The sequence below is a fragment of the Zeus faber genome (assembly GCF_960531495.2).
Source record: "Zeus faber genome assembly, chromosome: 4".
In the NCBI taxonomy this organism is placed as follows: domain Eukaryota; kingdom Metazoa; phylum Chordata; class Actinopteri; order Zeiformes; family Zeidae; genus Zeus; species Zeus faber.
In genome coordinates, this window is record NC_137191.1 from 7938355 (window position 1) to 7957807 (window position 19453).

A 19453-nucleotide genomic window follows, 5' to 3' on the forward strand; every position below is an offset into this window, starting at 1 on the left:
GCAATGCTGTTGCCCCATTGGGTTGCTACCAAGTCAGTGAATGGTCATTACCCATCTTAATTTCTCTGACGTATATCCCCACCCCCTACATACCCCTGTAGTTGGCAGTTTGTTCATCTGTTTTATGTCTCATGTTTACCAGAAACATCCATGCCCATCCATCACTTGTCTACGTGTTGTAATGCATCTTCACTGGAGCACATTTGGGTATGGGGGTCTGTAACTGGCCAGTAGGAGGGAGCGGATGAAAGGAGCCACTCATCTTCCAATTCCAGCCCCTGTGAGGTGTCTGCGCCAAAAATAGTGCGGCCCAGAGTATATAGGGGACGAGACGGGGGCTCTGGCTTCCAGAGGACTACCCACGCTGCTGATGCACAAGGAAACTACAGGAGAACCACTGAGGCTGAAGCTGACCTTTCCGAAGACAGAGGACTTGGATAGGAAATAGAACCCAAAAGAAAGTTTTCCCCTCTAAATTTGAAGAGCTGCACTCGACACTGTGCAGGATTTTATTTTTTTTTCCAATTAAAAGGGAAGGTTCATTTTCGAACGAGGATGAAATACTACCAATGCCCTCTGTCCCAAACCATGGAAATAAAGGGCTGTGAAGTTTCAGGAACTCGCAGGAGCTCGCTCCCCCTTAAACCGGCCCGCAATGTCCGCTTCCCCAATGATGTCGTTTTCCAGGATTATGTACGGGAGGGTGAGCTGGAAAGGATTGGACGCTTCATGCGAACCCGGAGAGTCAGTCTGGAGACAATCTACCACTCTGGTAAGTCCTAAAGTCATTGCAATGGCAGAGAACAGTGGCATCATGCTCCTCTAGTCTGAGCAGTGCTGCATTGTTGCCCACATACAGGTATGGCAGCCATTCATGAAGCGGTCCTGTCCGGGAACCTGGAGTGTGTCAAGCTTCTCATTAAGTACGGAGCAGAGCTCCACCAGAGAGACGAGGAAGGGTGGACCCCTCTCCACATGGCCTGCAGCGATGGTTTCCCTGACATTGCCCGGTGAGAATCTTTCAATATTTCTTACAGAAACCAATGGGCTTGGCCGGTGGATTTTAAAATCTGAGATTGGGCTCTGCTGATAATAGCCAGAAGCCGACTTCCAATATTATTGCCATAAAAATATTGTCTGTAATAATGTAAGTACTGATGAAACCACTTAGTTCTCGAACACTCAAGTCAGTGAACTAGAATGTCTACAATTCAGTAAGCACTTAAATGAAAAAATGTCTTGAAGCCAGAACATTGGACAGTCAAGACACAGGTAAGAGAAGCTGGAAGATCAGCTGCATTCTTGCATCTTTTGACCTCCCGGGCCTCAAGTATGACACTAGGCCACGTGAAACTAAGACACATGGTCCGCTCCAGTCGTGCTGCTTGTAGAATTTGATACCTTTCCTAATGTCGTTTTCTCTTTCCTTCAGGTACCTTCTCTCCATCGGTGCCGACCATGAGCTTCGGAATGAATCCGGGGAGAAGCCAGCTGACCTTATAGACCCAGAGAACAAGGAGTTGCTGGAGCTGTTTAATTTTTAGCCGCCGATGACTAAAAGTAATATGCTTCTAAAATCCCCAAATAAAACAGAAACAGGCTTCAGAGTCTGGGTGACGGCTGCAGAATAGTCACAGACAGGTCGGTCGGTAGAACGCTGTCTTGAGGGCAGCTCAGCTCTGAGGGTCACGGATTCATCAATGCTGTCTGGTCGTTTAGGAGGCCAAAGGAACTTGACTACCTTCTGCGAGAGGAATGAACTTTATAATGGTAGGATCTGTTAACTGCCAGTCTCCACTCGCGCAAATGTTCTGTTTTGTCAGTGCGTTAAGAGGATATTTTTGTAATTTTTACACTATTGTGTGAATGGATTGTATTATACTAATGTTAATCGAGCCACCAGTAGGGTGACTCGCTGCTCTATTCAAATTGCATTTTGCATGTCTATCAGATTAGGACAGCTTCTGAAAGTTGTGAAACATGAACCTGTGGTCACCGCTTAACTCATTTGCACCCACGGAAAGCATGTTAACCATTGTATGCTAAAATCAGAGGGTTTAAAAAAATGTGCTTAAGTTGCACGTCACGTTACCTGTTTTAATTAAACCTGAGAAGCTTGATCACATTCAGTGACTGTATTCAAATTATTTGTGTATCTTTTACTTGTTTTATACCTTTTTTTTTTTTTAATAAAAAGCGCTAACTCAGCTTCGTTTGGTGATTTCCAATATCAGACACAATTTATGACAGCTGGGACATAGGAAGGCAAACAAAGCTTCAATAATGGTAAGTTTAACAGTAATGCTGTGCTGGCTCTCCTTGAATACTAATATATATATATATATATATATATATATATATATATATATATATATATATATATATATATATATATATATATATATGATCAAATTAAATGCAATCTGTAGAAACTTAAAACCACTAAATATTTCGCTTATTTCCAATAACCAATAAGGGCGTTCCTTTACAAATTATCAAAGGGTTCACAATATAATGTAATTTAACCCAACGAGTGGGATGAAAGGCTTGTTGAACTTGATCCGCAAGTGATATTCAAGTCACAGGCTCCGTTAAAGCCTCAGTAATGTTTTCGTTGATCATTTAATGAATCGCAAATAATGGATGCAAAGAGTACAGATGGTTCCATACAATAAGAAATGTTTAATTTATTCTTATCTGATCACATATTGTATCTTCCCATTATTCAATGACCTCAAAAAGGCAAATAGGTAGGATGGATATAAAACATACAAATATTGCTATATACAACTCCTTGAAATGCACATACAATGATATTCCACAGAATTTAGGTTCTCTCTCAGTTTATGAATACTCCAGCGTCAACGACTGTGGGGGGGTTCATTCTTTAAACTTCCATTCCTGTCGGCACATTGGACACTGCTGCTGGACCTGCTGGGAGTTTAACCATTTGAGGATGCAGTGCATGTGGAAACAGTGGGAGCACTGGCCCCAGACCAGCGGGCAGTCATCTCCCGGAACTTTACCTGCAACCATACGTTAGACATCAGGCCATTGCTATGAGTGACAATAGACATGCCTGCAGGGTACTCTTTCCTGCAGATACCCTGATTTCACCCAGTATCACACACTACCATATGTGATACTGGGTGTGCAGATATTGCATACGGTAGATACCGCGATTCGACCCAGTATCCAGCATCCAGACCCAGATATTGCATACAGTAGATACCTGATCTGACCCAGTATCAATCTGCAGTCATCGTCTGCAGATACCCTGCAGGAAAGACTACCCTAACCACTCAAGTGAGGGTATCTGCAGGCATCAATCAGTTAAATGTTATTATTCTTAAGACAGATTTGAATGAGATTTAAATCTGATTTAAGAAGCATCATCTCTTTATGACCTCTTATAACCACCTTATTGAGCAAAGTGTTGCAGATACGTGTGAGGGCAAAGCTCTACATTTATCTGGGGTGTGTGTTCGGGTACCATCTATTAACTGGATGATCCTATGAACTGTGATCAGAGCCCTTTCCTCCAGGTCATACACTGTAGCGGGGGTCGGGGGTCGGGTACCGTAAGAAATCGAACCACCACCACCACCACCACCACCACCACAGAACGTCAGGCCGGTAGACACAGCCGCCGGCGCGGGGCGGCGGACTCACAGTCGGGGCAGCATCCGTTGAAGGACATCCTGCAGATGCCGCAGTTCTCGTCGTTGGCCACCCACAGCCAGGACGCCACGCCGTTCCACTGCTTCACCTTCACCCTCATCTCCCGTCCACCTGGCGGCAACAACAACAACACGGGCCGGAGCCGAGTCAATACGCCGGTCGCCATGCTAGCAGGCTAGCAGCGGCCAAAGCCGCCGCGGGAAAACCGCTTGCGACCGCTGCCGGGCCCAAGCGTGTTTAATGGGCAGATATGAAGACAGGCGCCATTACCGTCAAACGTCCGCGTCCATAACCGCCTCCGCGCAGCGTCGCAGACCGAGACCGTTTGAGGCCGACGGCGAACCGCCCCGTACGGCTGCGCCGACGATTCGTTCCGGGCGAACGGGTCCTCCAAATGACTCGGGCGCCGGGAGTCACCCCCAAACTGGAAATACTGACCGAGGACTGAATTAAGTCCGGGGCGGAGGGGGGAGAAAAAGGCCAAGTCGTTTGTCGGATGTATCGGATATGTTTTGACATGGCAAGAAGATGAACAATTTCGACACCGGTAAAATATTGCTGTGATTCACACGTTGCGTTTGTCGAGCAACATCAAATCGTTTGAATTTCGTATGAAGAATAATAAGAACAATGGAGAACAGCGCCAAGCGGCTCCCCCGCGTTCACCGCCGGCGCGTTGCACCAACCGAGTCGAATAAACGACGAGTCGCAAAATCGAACGACTCTTTTTTTTTCCGAGTGACCCGGGGAACCGACTCTCAAAAAGGAGTCGAACGATTCGTCCGTAGCAGGCGACAAAGCGACGTGACGCGCTTTAACTGCAGCGCCCCCTGCCGCCCGCCTCGGAAGTCAAGCGGTTAACTCGTTTAATTAGTTGTTTCTAAAATGTTTCTGTTTTGTTGGCGTTTGGCTCATTACCACCATCTCCATCGAAGGACCGGAGAGCGGAATTAACCGCGATTAATTGATTTTATATCGGGTTTTTTTCATATTCAAATGGACAGAAATTCATATGTACAATGTATACCATATATACCCATGTTCTTTATATTTGTATATATCTGAGTCTTCTGTTTTCTTTTTCTGTTTGTATATATTTGACAATTTGAATCGTAATGCCCGATGGAGAATAACGACCAAAAGGTCAAAGTACCGTGATGCAGCATGGCTTTTAAAGTGGTGATGCAACGTTTCATTCTGCTTTACTTAGTGCACGTACAAAACGCAGGGTGCACATTAGGCAAATCGGAAGAGACGAGGGGGAAAAACCCTCCGGCGCTTGTCAGCAAAAAGATCCATGTCTACTTATTTACCAGTCGAGAGTAAATCCCATCCCCTGTCATGTTTTAAAGTCGTTTCCCTCTATTCGAACAGCGCAAACTTGCTGCGTTTGTTTCAGCGAACAGGGCGAACACATTTGGGCCTCTCGGGTACCTATAGGGGCGGGGCGGCTGCGGGGCGGGACACCGGAAGTTGAAGCGGACCGTCTCACGCGTCATTTCCGCCTTCTTGACGAACTTCCGCTTTTCCGTCGACGCCGAGCTACCGAGTGGCCGCGGTGGTGTTTATTTGAGAGACATGGCGGACAAGATGAACATGTCCCTGGACGACATTATCAAGCTCAACAAAAAAGGCGACGGCGGCCGTGAAAAACGCGGAGGAGGTCGCGGCCGCGGAGCGTCGGGCCGAAGCGGGAACCCGGGTCGGGCCGGGGGCTCCGGGCCTGCGCGGAGCCGACAGAACTTCGGCCGGGAAAGAAGCCGGCCCGCGCCGTACAGCCGGGTATGAGGAGGGAGCGCCGAGGAGAATGAAACCGGGGGTGGGGGTCACGCCGGCGCCGTGCGTGGCTCCCGGTCGGTGCTGTTTTGTTTTTTATTTGTTTTTTGTTTTGTTTGTTTTTGTCCCGACCCACGCGCGGCGCTGATCCCTCCCCGCCTCGACGACTAAACTAGTTCACGATAAGCCGTTGAATCCTGTAGCGTACCGGGTAAATCGTGACCTTCGCTGCGGTTGTTTGTTTACCTTTGCTCGGTGAGGCGGTTTCGGCGGGAGGCCTTCAAGTTCCCCCCCCCCCCCAACCTCGTGTGGAGATGGACTGGAAGAAGAATGGCTGCCTCCATAGATGTTGTCCCCCCCTTTGTCTGAGAACTGCCCGGATGACCGCGTCTCCAGACCCCCGCCGCCCTCCTGTACACGCGTAGCGCTCAATCCCATAACGACCCCACAGCGCGTCACCACCAGAAATGTCGTCTTTTTCCGATTAACTGCACTTTTTTCTTCACGTTCATGTGGATTCATTACGCAACACTCCGTAAACAAAATGGCGATTCCCAAAATGGGTGAAGGGCCCTTTGTAGTGCCTCGTTCAGCCTTGATCTACCCCGGACTCTTTTTTTTTTTTTTTTTTTTAATACAGCCGTCTCCCCAAGAACAGATTTAAGTTGAATCCGACCTCCAGAGACACTTTTCAATTTGGCAAAAGTATTCCGTCGTTTTTGAAGAAGGGCTTCATCCTCCCATTAGATGGACTGGCGCCTTAAAGATGCTGAACGATGCCCCCCCCCCCCCAGGAGTGGAGCCGTTAGTTTCCCGCTGCCTCTTCTGGGACAAGCATGTCGTAGTGTTATCATTATACTTGGACCTATAGCACGCTATTGTTTACTCATGGTTGCTAGCTCACGCATTGTTATCACCAGGAACTTATAAACATCATACATCTCTTTGTGTTCTGCCCTTTGTGCACCGATGTTGATTATTTGCTCTCTCTTTGCAGCCCAGGGAATTGCCAGACAAATGGCAGCACGACATGTATGAGGAGGATGGCTTTGCTTCACGCACCGAGAGGAGTACCGCGCCAGTAAAAAGCAGCGACAGTGATTGCAAGCTCTTGGTTTCCAATCTGGACTTTGGTGTTTCTGACAAAGACATCAAGGTAATCCACAAGAAGTGGAGAGTAAACAAACGCACTTTAAAAAAAATATATTATTTTATTTTGCTGTCGTCTTGAATCAAATGTTTGATGCATATCTGTTTTCTGATTCAGGAGTTGTTTGCAGAGTTTGGAACGTTGAAGAAAGCCGCTATACACTACGACCGGTCTGGTCGCAGTCAGGGGACTGCAGATGTCCACTTTGAAGTGGAGGCGGAAGCGCTCAAAGCCATGAAGCAGTACAACGGCGTCCCTCTCGATGGTGCGCGTTCTGTCTCACAAATTTCACCGTGCCTTCAGTGGGTTATTCAGGCCAGTGGTCCCACAAATAGTTCTGTTCCTTAAATTGTGTTTTTTATTTTCAGGCCGGCCAATGAAGATCCAGAAAGTTGTTTCGGAGGATGACGCACCAAGGAGACAGACCCCTCAAAGGTGGGTAGTTTTCATCACTGTTTAACTCTTACACTGTTCTAGATATAATTCACTCCGTGGCTATGTCTTAACGACCTTCATTCTTATCATCGCCTGCAGTTCAAGCAAAGGGTTCGACAGACAGAGGCTGGGGCGGCCCAATTCCGAGAGGAGCGAGGCAAAGCCAAGCGGTCGCGGTGGACGGTTCAAGGGTCGGGGCAGAGGCGGAAGCAGACCACAGTTGTCTGCAGAGGAGTTGGACGCCCAGTTGGATGCTTACAATGCTAAGGTAAAAAAAAAAGTTTAAAAACACAGCCACATATGCTCGGTTGCCTATGATATTTAGAACATGTATTTTAGTGTGGTTATTTAAACCCGGCCTTCTCTTCGTTTCAGATGGACACCAGTTAAAAAGCATTTGTGAGGATGAATTCCACCAGCATGGGATGTGTTCTGTTAAAGCAACATTCTTGTATTACGCTTGAAGCCATTCAAATATTTTTTTTACTGTTTTCTTTGTACTTTAATACTTTGTATTTAATAGGATTTTTTTTCTTTTCATTTGGTCATCACACATGCTCTATTCTTGATGTAAAGAAGTTGTAATAAACTGTGCTGACTGCAATGTCAATTTTGTAGCAAAGTAATGACTAAATTCAATAAATCAGACTTTTTTTTTATATATAAAGTGAAACGTGCTTATGTAAATCATATCGGTTCTCTTACAAGTTTTACGGGGGGGAAATGTTGTACAGTGGGTTGTTTTTCCAATGAATTTGCACATTTTTGGCACTGTATATAAAATTCATTGTTGTCTAATCCGTTGTCTTGTCTTTTGTCGTTGTTTTCTTGATTTTGATCCCGTCTAGTTTTTCTCAACGTTAGAAATGTGTTTTGGGGCCGCTACAGTTTCCCCGTCAGTCTAAACATTGTGCGTGTCGAGCCGCTGCTCCGAGCGCTTCCTGCTAAAAAAACAAACAAAAAAAAAACCCCGCCGTGATTCGCCGGAACCGGAAGCCAACGCGGCTCTCTGCTCGCGCGGGCGTCGCCGGTCGCAGCGCTGGAAGATTCGGTCAAAAAACGAAAAGGGGGAAAAAAAAAAAAGAGTCGTTCGGTTTTCCCGCTCCGTCGAATCGCCGTCACGATGCAACGGATGCGAACGAGGCCAGACTCGCGATGAGCGGTAACGACTCCACCGCAGCTGGCGTGCTCGGGGGGTGCAAAGCGCGGATCCCGCAGAGTAGCCGCCCCCGTTTCCCCTCATTTTCTTCGGAGGAGAAATGCAAAGCGTGAGCCACGCAAACGGCCGTGGCGGAACGTCGGTGACTCCAACCGCCACACCCCAGGTGAACGCCGCCAAGTGCCCGCTTCGATTCCCGTCTCTGGGGGTATACGTTTGGTCCCGGGTCGAGTGCTCGCTCCCGAGTGGCGTTTCACCGATTCGTTCGCCGGAGACGAACCGTTCGCGAGTCGCGCATCGCCACCCGGAAGCCCGGAGCGCGGGTGTGTCTGCCATACTGGAAGAGAGCAGAGCAGCGGACACCTCGGAGCTCCCCTGGAAGGTAAGACCCGGCGCCGCGGAGCACGACACCGCCCCCGGGCCGGCGTCTCGGGCGGCCGGTTCAAACCCCGTCCGCCCGGTGCGAGCCTGTCCTCGTCGGTGGGAGTTTCCCCGGCTCCGCAGACCCCCGCATTGCTAGCTAGCCGGCCGGGGTGTGTTGCCGTCCCCACCCAGCGCTGTCAGTATCGCCGGCAGCGCCTTTGTTTCGGGACGTCTCCTTAAAAAAAAAACAACAAAAAACCCAAAAAAACACGCCGCGAATACTGCGAGGCGTTTCCCGAGACCGGCCGAGGAGAAGGTTCCAGAAAGGCGGCCGAGGACCCCGGACGAACGTCCGACGCTCGACGCGTTGGCTTAACGGGCTTTAATTCGGTCTCAGAGTAGGCGGTGGTGCCTCGCTCCCGAACATATCGACTTGTTGTGTCGCCCGTTCTCTTCCACGCACTGTTCAGGACCCAACCTCCCATCAGCACTAAAGGAAACTGTAATTTCTTTGGAACAAAAGGAATATGTTGTAATAACACTGTAATAAGTTGGACTTATTGGCCCCATCCGTTATTTACGGTTTCACACATATGTCATGTGCAGAAATTCCCACTATACCTTGATTTGTAGCCAGTCAATATCCGCATCATTACTGGCATTTTAACCCACCTCATAGCCCCGTGTTTGCGAATTATCTTTATCTGGTGAATAGAGCACCGGATGTATATTCTGTGTGTGTGTGTGTGTGTGTGTGTGTATATATATATATATATGTATATGTATATATATACACATACATTTTTTGAGACTGGTAATTAATTATTTTTTATGCTCGTCTCTGCATGACAATGCACCAACCCTCCCCTAGACAAATAATTGTATATGTAAATGTACTTGGCCCAGTTGAGATTTTGATCACAATCGGTTGTGATCAATAGTCACCGACCGAGATAAGCTTCTGCAGAACTCTATGTCTCAACTATGACACTTTCAATTGACATTCAATATGTGTCGAATGGGTATAAATATCAGAGCCTGTTTTGCTTTTGCACGCTCTCGTCATATTCATGCAAAACTGAGCTGTACACCCCGACAGAAGGGGACGATTTGAAATGGGAACAGACTCGACTCTCTTGCTCTTCCTCTGTTCATCTGAATTTGAATTTTCTTGCTTCCTGTCGTGTTTGGCGAGCGGCTCGCTTGTGTAAGACCTCTTCCTCCCAGGTTGGGGGTAGTGGTATTTCTAAACTGTGTATGAAGTATCTTGTCATACAAATCTGATTATTTCCTCAATTCCCATAGAATTTATGTTTTATTTTATTTTATTTTTTGCCAGATGTGCCGTAACAATTTGATGATTCCGGTCTGGGTGGTTGACATGACGCCGTCACGCCCTTGACATGAAATGTAGTAATCCTGGCATTTCAGGATCAAGAGAATGTTACTTCAAATAAATTTAGACTCAACCGCAAGGATATTGATTCATGGCCACTCCACTGTCGGGTGGGTCTGGTATTTGCCAGATGAATGAGGGTTTTTGTGGCACCATTATATTTGCCCCCAGGTGTAAGGAGCTCAACCTATAAAGCTAAAGAGTTTTTTAATATGATTTGTTACTTTATCTGTAGATTTATAACATTATAAGCTGCCATACTCCAAACAAATTATTTGTGCATAATAAACCATTTTATGTCTGATGCCCAAGAGTACTATCACATTGTCAGTGACATTCCCAGTTGCAACAGTGTTTTTAGAATGAGTGTGTTTCGAGCTTAATAGTCAAGAAAAAATAGGTCAGCTCTTTGGCCCCTGCTCTGTCTTGTTTATACATGTAGATCTCTATTCTGCAGTCTGCAGAGCGGTGGAGTGTACTTCTCCTCATGGCTTGCATGCATTCCAGAGATGGCTGCTAGTTTGAGCAGGTCACAGGGTGAAAAAGAACGCTTAGAAAAACTTGCCCCCAGGCTAGAAAGGGGGATGATACTCTATGTTGCTGGATTTAGCAAAACGTTAATCACAACTTCTTTAGTGGCTATTGTGAATTTATGATCACAACCCTTCACATGAATTTATAAAATATTCTGCAGCACTACTCCAATTGTGAAGGCTAGCTGCCCTATTGCATTTAAACTTACTAACATGATACCTTCTTTAATTTTCCTAAATCAACACAATCAAGTAATGATAAAAGATCAAGTGTGCAATACAATGAGAGACACATGCAGAGAACACATTTAACTAGAAAAACCTCAAAACTGTCGTAATTCTTGATAAATGCAAGAATTCTGTAAGTGGAAAAGCCTGATTAAGAATGTCGCGTCTGTAGGCATAGACGGAACACTTCCTGATTTTGTCACGTCATGTCTTGGGACGGTGCCATTTTGCAATAGGAAACCTTTTTGTCAGGGGGTGTTTTTTCTGCAGAAGTGGAGATCATTTATCATGGATTGCTTTTTTTTTTTTTACATAAAAATGCTAAACTCAGCATTTTGTTAAGTTGGTCATTGTATGATTTGTTATATTATTTCATACGAAAGTGTTATCAACCAAGATATGAGTTTGACGATATCTTGTATTAGTTTTTATTTCAATATACGGGCAGTTCTAAAGAAACTGTGTCGTTTAGGGACTTCACTATTTGATCAGGCGGTCCTTGATTCATCTTCATTTATATCTCTATTTACCCCTTATGCCTTCCACTTGTTAACGAAACATAGTCCTTGCTCCTCTGACCTGAATAATACTTGGGCTTGTTGAGGGCCAAGTCACCGTTGGGAGCTGCGGGGTGTCATGTGACACCATGACCTCATTACTTCAGTCCTTGTGCTGGTATTGCGGCTTTTGAGAAGCCTGTCCAGATGATGTCAGAGTTAGATCAGGGGTAAACCGGTGGCCTCACAGGAATACCCGCCGCTGCCCCCTTTCAACACTAAACACACCGTACACAGCATTACAGAACATACCGAGGCTACTGACGAAGGTCCTGGCAGTCTAGACTTACTTGATACACTCCATCGTAATGACCATCCTTTATGTGATTTTATATTTTTTTGGCGTACAAATCGATATACAAATTAATTCTCCTGTTTTTTCAGTTAACGTTTCATAGCTTTAAGGCTGCCAAGGCGCTGATCATTGAATGTTGTACATTCAGCAGACGTAACCTAATACAGTTTTACAACACCAAAAATGTGAGGGTTAACCCGCGTTTTATAAACCTGCTAATTTAAGGCGATTGGCGGCTTTCCAATTGACAGGAGAAATGCCGTTTTTTCTGGTGTGTCATGGTGCCAGTGTGATTGGGAATAAAACATTAGGGGGACAGCAACTTGGAAAACAAAGTATATTGAGCCGTTCAAAAGAATCGGATCGTTCGTGAACGACCCAACACTACATTTGAAGCAGCATGGAGTATCCATGCTGCAGGTGTGCGCATGTGCAATTCTTGGCCGACGGGGAGCAGAGACGCTCCTCCAGTTCGGAGACCGGCGGGGAGCGTGGGGGTTCTCCGTTGTGCTCCCCACAGCGCGATCATACTCACACTCACAACATTCACACTCACACTCACAACATTTCATGGTCCCCCAAGCAGGGAAAAAAGTCACTAACTTCTGGTTTTGATTTTGGATTCTAAATCGTTTATGAAATTATGGAATTATACAGGGATATTCCTGTCTTTTAATGCGCCAACATCCGTAACTTCGATGGGTGTCACATAGTGCAGGTAAAGGGGTCAAAATTAGGTGTCCTGTTTACATCAGAGCCGATCGGAGATGAAGCCGGTAAAGACCTATGTCTGTTGCAGGGTCATTTGACCTGGGAGTTTTATCTTTCCTACTGATGACAGATGTTAGCTGGTGTCACCAGGTTTTTGGCACAGTGGGAAAGGGGCGTTAGAATGGTATTTGTTTCATCCTTTTTTCTCTCTCTCGCTCTCTCTCTCTCTACCTACCTCCCGGTTTCTCCCATTGCTGTCTTTTTCTCCAGACATGGCTGAGGACAACGTGACTCCCGAGCAGCTAGCTGCCATTGCTGCTGAGAATGATGTGAGCGAATCCGTCAACTACAAGCCCCCAGCCCAGAAGTCCCTGCAGGAAATCCATGAAATGGACAAGGATGATGAGAGTCTATGCAAGTACAAGGCCACCCTGCTCGGCTCTGGTGCTGGTGACATAGGTATAAGATTGTTTTTGCACTGCATACATTAAATCAATCAGCAGGGTTTGGCATGCTTTTATACAGTAGATTAGAATAAGCTTTTTTTCTATGTAACAGCCCAGCAGTTTTTAAAAGTTAGGGTAAGGTCATTGACCTCAGTATGACAATTAGCTCTTAAAATCTATGGAAATTCAAATACATTGTTTTATGCTCTCTGAAGGGAACGTTGGATTAGATATTGAACGTTTGGTGATGGGTCAGAGATTTCATGTCATACAAAAGATATCCAACCAAATAATGAAAATAGTGCCCGATTTGAACATAATAGTAATCCATCCAAATACATTTGGTTACCTGAAAAAGGGGCACTATACATGAAAAGTCTAATTTCAAAATGAAGAGACCAATATTTATGTCATATCCTCAAATCAATGCCGGCAATCTCTATTTGCACTTTAAACTCGGTCCAAACAACAGTTACCAATTACTTAGGGTCAGTATTGTAGAAACCTGATGGCCGATCGTGCGGGACATTACTAGAGCTGTCACAATTATGTCATCACCTAAACATAATTATTTGAGTTAATCACAATGACTTTATAAAATCGTTAGATTCTACAATCATGTTTCTATCTAAATTTAAGGGGACTTTTTAGGTTATGTGAGAAATGTTGTAATACATGGAATGCAAATTTTTACCAAAAACTGATCCAGTCCATTACTTTTGCTGAACATTATAGATGCATTATAGATGTTTATGGTTATAAGGATATGATGTTTGTCATTGTGATGTATTTTCGGCATTAAACTTATTTCAATGTGTCATAGAAGCAGAAAACAAATAAATATCTGACATGTTTGATATAATTTGATTCATGATTTGGAGATATTTTTGTGTTAGGACTTCCCTTTTTTAGCCTGGTCCCGGAACGATCTCAGTGTCATTGCTGGTGTGCGTCTCTAGTGTCCATGCATGCATGAGATTAGCGCTAATCACACTGCTGGGATCTAGAGGGAAGTCTACTTCCTTGGGACATAGACTAAAATCTAATTAATGTACAGGCAATTCCAAGCACAGGAAAGATGTCCTAATCTCAGCTCTCAGGAGACAAAGTACTTAGAAAGCTGCTTGCAACAGATAAGACACGGTTGACACTATCACACGACAACATTTTTCATTCCAAAAACGCCAGCCTGCAAAGAAGGAATCCAAATAGACTTGGTATAAGTTAAAAAAACAAAAACAAAATGCAGCATCAACACTAAAGCGTAAAAATAATCAATGCATCTGACACCCAAATACTTCCACAAATCTGTAGATTTGGACAGAATGGTAACACACCTACATGATTCTCTCCCAGATTCTGAAGTCCCAAACGTCCAGGTGACCCGTCTGACTCTGGTCTGTGAAACCGCCCCGGATCCCCTCATCCTGGACTTGCTGGGTGAGTTCTGTTCCACACCAGGTTTACACTGAGATGTACTCGCCTAAATATACACCTTCTGCAGTTGAGAGAACGGATGGTTGCGGAAAGAAAAGGTGTCAACACTGTACTGTTCCAAATATATATATATATATATATATATATATATATATATATATATATATATATATATATATATATATATATATATATATATATATATATAAAAAAACAATCATGGTGGATATCTTCAACCCTACACTTCTGATTGGAACGGAACCGGGACGCTCTTCCGTAAAGGTATTGTTTATATAACTTCACTATTTCCAAATGTTTAAAAGTTAGTCACCCGTTAATGTCAAAGAACCAAAGCCAATAGTGTATTGTGTAATTGTATACATTACATGCAATTGAATCCCATCATTGTTCTCCCAATGCATCTCTAAAGGCTTTGAACTATATTTGGCAGAGTCGAAAATAGCGCAGCTGATGACCCCAATATTTGCTTTGCTTATTTGTATTTTTATCTGAGACTCAGTTTGCAAGTATTAAATGGTGACTCACTATCTAAAAAATAAAGATAATGAACTTAAATGAACTCAAGGTGCTTCTCAGAATAAAAATGAGGCAAAATAAAAAATAATTTCTAATTAAAATGAAGATTAAAAAGGTTTGTTTTGAAATGCCTGTTATAAGTGTACGCTCAGCCAGTCTCTGTGACATTGATAGATAGATAGATGAATAGATTTCCCTCTCCAGAGGGAAATTACGATGATACAGCATCACACAACGGAACAAATAGGCAATAATGATTAAAAGTAATAGAAATAATAAATATTGAAATGATCAAAAAAGAACATCTGAACTGTAAAATCAATTGGCTATGTCCAGGAAATTCTGTCTGTCTGTCTGTCTGTCTGTCTGTCTGTCTGTCTGTCTGTACATACAGTACATAATACTGTGTGCAAACAGGGTTATAAACACAGAGTACAGGGGCCGGGAATTCCAGAGCTTAGAGGCAAAAAAAAAAACCTGCTAAACGCAGCATCACCCATTTTTTTCTTTGTGACACCCCTGGTACATTTAGAATCTGCGCTGCAGGTGACATCATATGTTTACCCTCAGGTAGAACGATGCTGTTGGCACAGTGATGTAAATACGAAAGGCAGAATGTTGTTCAATGTTGTTCAGGATGTTCACATCCTTGTATGGTTGGTGTTTGTGTGAGAGACACCAAAGACTGTTTTTCTTCTTCTTCTTCTTCTTCTTCTAAACAGGGGACCTGGAGGTCTTCAAGAAACAGTCCTTCGTCCTGAAGGAGGGGGTGGAGTACCGGATAAAGATCAGCTTCAAGGTCACTGCTGTTCAGCCCCTACACAAATAAATGACAAGATGTGTTGTAGATATGAATAATCCGTCTGATTTTGACCTAAGACAATTCCTATTTAACTGTTTCAGTCAGTAATATCAACGTTTGATCCACTCTGGGATGTATCGAAATATGGATCTCAACCGGCAAGCCGAAGGACGTTAAGGAAATTATTTGCAGGACGGCGGTTTTGGTGGAAACAATTAGCCGTTATAAAAGGATAGCCGAATAAAAGGAGCAACTCGTGTAATAGAGGAGGCTGTCCCGGTCTGCATCTCTGCCCCCCCAAAGAAAGAGAGAAGGCCCGTTTCCGTAGGGCCTGGAAACTGGGTTTTACGGTGATTTATTTGTTCTTTTTGAGGATTTCTCCAGACGGGGAGAAAAGCACCGGGCGCGGCTAAAGCGGCGATGCGAAATACCAGTTCCTATTCAGAAGGCTTTGAAATGAGATTTTTTGCCATAAAAAACAACCGCCGATGGACAATCGTCGGTACAATCAGCTAATAACAGGACAGTTAATAGAAACAACAGGGAGTGTGGCTGGTTCAGACACTATATGGGGCATCGGCTGTGAGCGGTGGCTGGTTCTTTGGCCTCGATGTGACGGTCGATGTCCTTAATCTGTGTTTTTGTTCCTTCAGGTGAACAAGGAGATTGTTTCGGGTCTGAAGTATGTGCAGTCCACCAGCAGGAAAGGGATAAGAAGTGAGTGAATCATTATCGTATTTTTTTTTTTATCACTTTGTTTCTTTATTTCATAAATGTAAGTCATAAATACATGACTTCTTAAAGCAGCACTATGTAACTTGGTATTTGGCGCCCCGACAGTTTCTGAATGCAGTTGCAGTTTTACGTCTTCGTAAAACTCGGTCCGGGAACCAAGTAATTTATTTTACCAGACAAATTTGAACCTTATTGGTCACGTTTCAATAACAGTCTATGTTACAAACGCAGATATAATGTACATCTTGGTTACCGCGCCTCTTGCACAGACCTCGCCGCTTCCCGGAGCCGTGGCTGGACCACTCAGCCCACGGCTCCAGGGGAGCCTCTGGGAGGGACGGGCCCCCCTACTACCGGTGTGGGTACCAGATGTGCTCGGCCTGCCAGATCGGCTCGCACGCCCGAGTCAGAGGGTGAAACAAACCCCGTGGCGCAATGTGAGTGTCGGTGCGGGTGCTGGGTGCACCACTGGTCCGTCTCATCTGCACCGTCAGAGAGGTGGAGCGGCCACGTTTTGTATGAGCATTATTACCGGAAAGTTTATAAATTATTGTTTTAATTTTTTTGACTATAAATTTTGCCAGGCAAAAAACAGAAATTACCGGAGCCGAGCATGAAACGTAAAGCTTAACGCGTAACGCACTTTTCCTGCGATTTCATACCTGAACACCAAAGTTACATAGTGCAAGAACAGGCGTTCGGGGGGGGGGGGAATCAAAGAGTCAGTGTACCATCAAAATGATTTTGAAGCTGTTATTTTAAGGTAAAAAGTTACATCATGTTGCTTTAAATCTGAAAAAACAAGTCTGTATTCATAAGAAGTTGTGTGTATGATAAATATGATGTCATTGGCATTAGGGATGCAGATTTTGTCAGAAACTAGAGAGGTATGACTCACTTCACAGGAAGTAAAATAAAAAAAGAAATAAAATACAAACACATCCCTTTTTTTTTTCCCTGACCGCCGCTAATTAAAAGCCAGGTTAAAAATGTATGTTTGGGCAAAACAAGTCAGAGTTTTAACGTGAACGTCTCGTGTCGCGACGCCACGTGCGCAACAGTCGACAAGTCCGACTACATGGTGGGCAGCTACGGCCCGCGCGCGGCCGAGTACGACTTCCTGACCCCGCTGGAGGAGGCGCCCACCGGCATGCTGGCCCGCGGCACCTACACCCTCAAGTCTGCCTTCGTGGACGACGACAAGTGCAGCCACCTCGCCTGGGAGTGGAACCTCAACATCAAGAAAGACTGGAAAGACTAAGGAGAGCGACAAAAACAGGAGGCGGCGCGTGTGTGTGTGGGTGTGTGTGTGTGTGTGTGTGTGTGTGTGTGTGTGTATGTGTGTATGTATGTGCATGTGCACGTGTGTGTGCGTGCGCGCGTGTGTGTGTGCCCGCATTGGGAGAAAGCCTCTTGTCCTCCTCCCGATCCCCCCTGTCCCTCCTCCGCCTTCTCTCTCTCTCTCTTTCTCTCTCCCTTCCTCATGCATTCCATCCTCACGCCTTAGTTTCCAGCCGGCTGTCTCACCTCCCTTCTCTGTTGCCGTGGCAGCAGCAGCAGCAGCAGCTTCCCCACCTCCGTCCATCGCCTCCCCGTTCCTCCGGCGCCAGTAGTTACACAAGACCCCGCTTCCGCTAAGCCTCAACCTCCCACCCGCCCCCGAGTAGCACCTCCATCCCATCCTTCACGTTTCCCGTTGCTTTGAAGAGATTAACCCCGCCTTCCACCTTTTCAAAAACGGTGTCTTCCTCTCCCAGTAAGAAGTACATGTAGAAAAGCAACTGTACAATCGACTTTGGTTTGCCTTTTTTTATATAAGACGTGTTCGATGGTTGTGTAGCGTGACATCATTACGTCATATATATACAGTATATATATATATATATATATATATATATATATATATATATATGTCGATGTTAGTCAGCTTTTTTCTTATGTTCCTCATCGACCCCACCGCGTCCGCTCACCTCTCTGCCGCAGTGTTTTCCTTTATCTCCGTCTTTGATATTTTACCAATACCTGCCTTGGGAATCTATTTCATTTAGAGCCGCTCCCCGCCCACACCTCGGCGGCGTCACCTGCCCACGAGGGAGCGGGAGCGAGGGGAAAGAAAGCGTAGCGATTAAAAAATAAAAATAAAAAAAGAAAAGAAACAAAAGAAACAAAAGCAGGAGTTTGAATACCCCCCCCCCCCCCCCCCCGGCTGCCTTACGACTGAACGGCAAAAAAAACAACTCGTGTTTAACCACCCAACTATCTAGCGACGTGTACCCTGCATGCCTTCTGTGCCAAAAGCAGCGCCGTGAACATTTAAGGGCTCGCTCCCCGGTAACAGCGGCCTCGTAGCTGAGGCCGACGCTTTATGCCGCTGCTGCGCGGACGCTCTCGCCGACCCCCCTGCCTGGATGAGTGTAAAATGTACGGGGGCGGTGCTCGAATGCCAAGCGTCACAACAAACTTCTGGGGAGAAAAATAATAAATAAAAGCGAGAGACCGGGTTTGTTTTCTTTGCCCGATGTAAGCGAGCGACTTCAGTCAGTATTGAGAACGCTCGGCGCTCCTGTTCCTTCAAGCCACGAGGCCTTATCACCGACCAAGGTCACGTGCGACAAGTGTTCGTAGCTACGCGGTCGAGTAACTATGAATTTAACTCGGTTTTTAATCGATTTTTTTTTTTTTTCTTTGCCTTAACGTACGTCTTTTTCCCCTTCCCCTTCTCGGATGTCCTTGCAAATCTCACAGATCGCATTGAAACTTCTGCCCCGTTGTTGTCGTCGTCAAAAAAAAAAAAGAGAAGTAAATGAAATCAGCTGCTGAGTTTGACTAGAAGGTTGCAACCACACGTGCATGCTCCATACTGCATGTGAAGGAGGGTTTGACAAACAAGTTGAGACTGAATCTTAAATCCTGTACTGTTCCAGAACATATGGATGTAAATCATTTTTTTTTTCATGACATCGTTATGTAGTGCTGTTCCATGCGTTCCTTTACATTGTACAGTTTCTATTAAAAAAAACAAACAATTGCTGGCATGCTGGTGGGGTTGTATATTTGATCATCATTTGTGATTGCTCTTCTCGTCAATAAAGGTTTTGCTCAACTTTGCCTTCAATCCTTTTTTTTTTTTTTAAATCCCTTCAATTGGCTGTCAATATATATTGTTGTCTTTCAGGATAGTGCTCTCCACAGATAGCGATGCGCCGTGGGAT

General features: G+C 45.1%; 4 protein-coding genes across 5 annotated transcripts; 3 read left to right on the forward strand and 1 right to left on the reverse strand.

Moving 5' to 3' along the window:
* The first annotated feature begins 363 nt into the window (after positions 1–363).
* Positions 364–2208, forward strand: ppp1r27b (protein phosphatase 1, regulatory subunit 27b). Its single transcript, XM_079998535.1, is given in 4 exon segments — positions 364–772; positions 860–1010; positions 1433–1538; positions 1541–2208. Coding segments are annotated over 4 exon segments (492 nt in total). The 5' UTR covers positions 364–555; the 3' UTR covers positions 1559–2208.
* Positions 2209–2657: 449 nt separating this feature from the next.
* anapc11 (APC11 anaphase promoting complex subunit 11 homolog (yeast)) lies at positions 2658–6414 on the reverse strand. Of its 2 annotated transcripts, none has more exons than XM_079999906.1 (3): positions 5704–6414; positions 3673–3792; positions 2658–3026 (listed from the first exon to the last, which is right to left on the reverse strand). In XM_079999906.1, exons 2-3 carry the CDS (start codon positions 3779–3781, stop codon positions 2881–2883), a joined length of 255 nt encoding a protein of 84 aa, XP_079856032.1. In that variant the 5' UTR covers positions 3782–3792; positions 5704–6414; the 3' UTR covers positions 2658–2880. The 2 variants fall into 2 exon arrangements, with proteins under 2 accessions (XP_079856032.1, XP_079856031.1); XM_079999905.1 differs by lacking the exon at positions 5704–6414 and adding an exon at positions 3952–4100.
* Positions 5218–7840, forward strand: LOC307229817 (aly/REF export factor 2-like). Its single transcript, XM_079999903.1, has 6 exons — positions 5218–5463; positions 6455–6613; positions 6725–6872; positions 6976–7042; positions 7142–7310; positions 7418–7840. The coding sequence occupies exons 1-6, from the start codon at positions 5260–5262 to the stop codon at positions 7430–7432; spliced, it is 762 nt and encodes a 253-aa protein (XP_079856029.1). The 5' UTR covers positions 5218–5259; the 3' UTR covers positions 7433–7840.
* Positions 7841–8527: 687 nt separating this feature from the next.
* On the forward strand, positions 8528–19344 carry LOC307229790 (rho GDP-dissociation inhibitor 1-like). Its single transcript, XM_079999862.1, has 6 exons — positions 8528–8583; positions 12555–12743; positions 14087–14170; positions 15427–15503; positions 16160–16223; positions 17303–19344. Exons 2-6 carry the CDS (start codon positions 12557–12559, stop codon positions 17500–17502), a joined length of 612 nt encoding a protein of 203 aa, XP_079855988.1. The 5' UTR covers positions 8528–8583; positions 12555–12556; the 3' UTR covers positions 17503–19344.
* Positions 19345–19453: the final 109 nt, after the last annotated feature.

Excerpts from the sequence above, each read along its gene's own strand:
- anapc11 (XM_079999906.1), bottom strand. The coding sequence starts at position 3,781 with ATGAGGGTGAAGGTGAAGCAGTGGAACGGCGTGGCGTCCTGGCTGTGG. Across the intron at positions 3,027-3,672 it reads CAACGGATGCTGCCCCGACT|GTAAAGTTCCGGGAGATGAC; the intron begins GTGAGTCCGCCG and ends GTATGGTTGCAG.
- LOC307229817 (XM_079999903.1), top strand. The coding sequence starts at position 5,260 with ATGGCGGACAAGATGAACATGTCCCTGGACGACATTATCAAGCTCAAC. Across the intron at positions 5,464-6,454 it reads GGCCCGCGCCGTACAGCCGG|CCCAGGGAATTGCCAGACAA; the intron begins GTATGAGGAGGG and ends CTCTCTTTGCAG. Across the intron at positions 6,614-6,724 it reads TTTCTGACAAAGACATCAAG|GAGTTGTTTGCAGAGTTTGG; the intron begins GTAATCCACAAG and ends TTTCTGATTCAG.
- LOC307229790 (XM_079999862.1), top strand. The coding sequence starts at position 12,557 with ATGGCTGAGGACAACGTGACTCCCGAGCAGCTAGCTGCCATTGCTGCT. Across the intron at positions 12,744-14,086 it reads CTCTGGTGCTGGTGACATAG|ATTCTGAAGTCCCAAACGTC; the intron begins GTATAAGATTGT and ends ATTCTCTCCCAG. Across the intron at positions 14,171-15,426 it reads CCTCATCCTGGACTTGCTGG|GGGACCTGGAGGTCTTCAAG; the intron begins GTGAGTTCTGTT and ends TCTTCTAAACAG.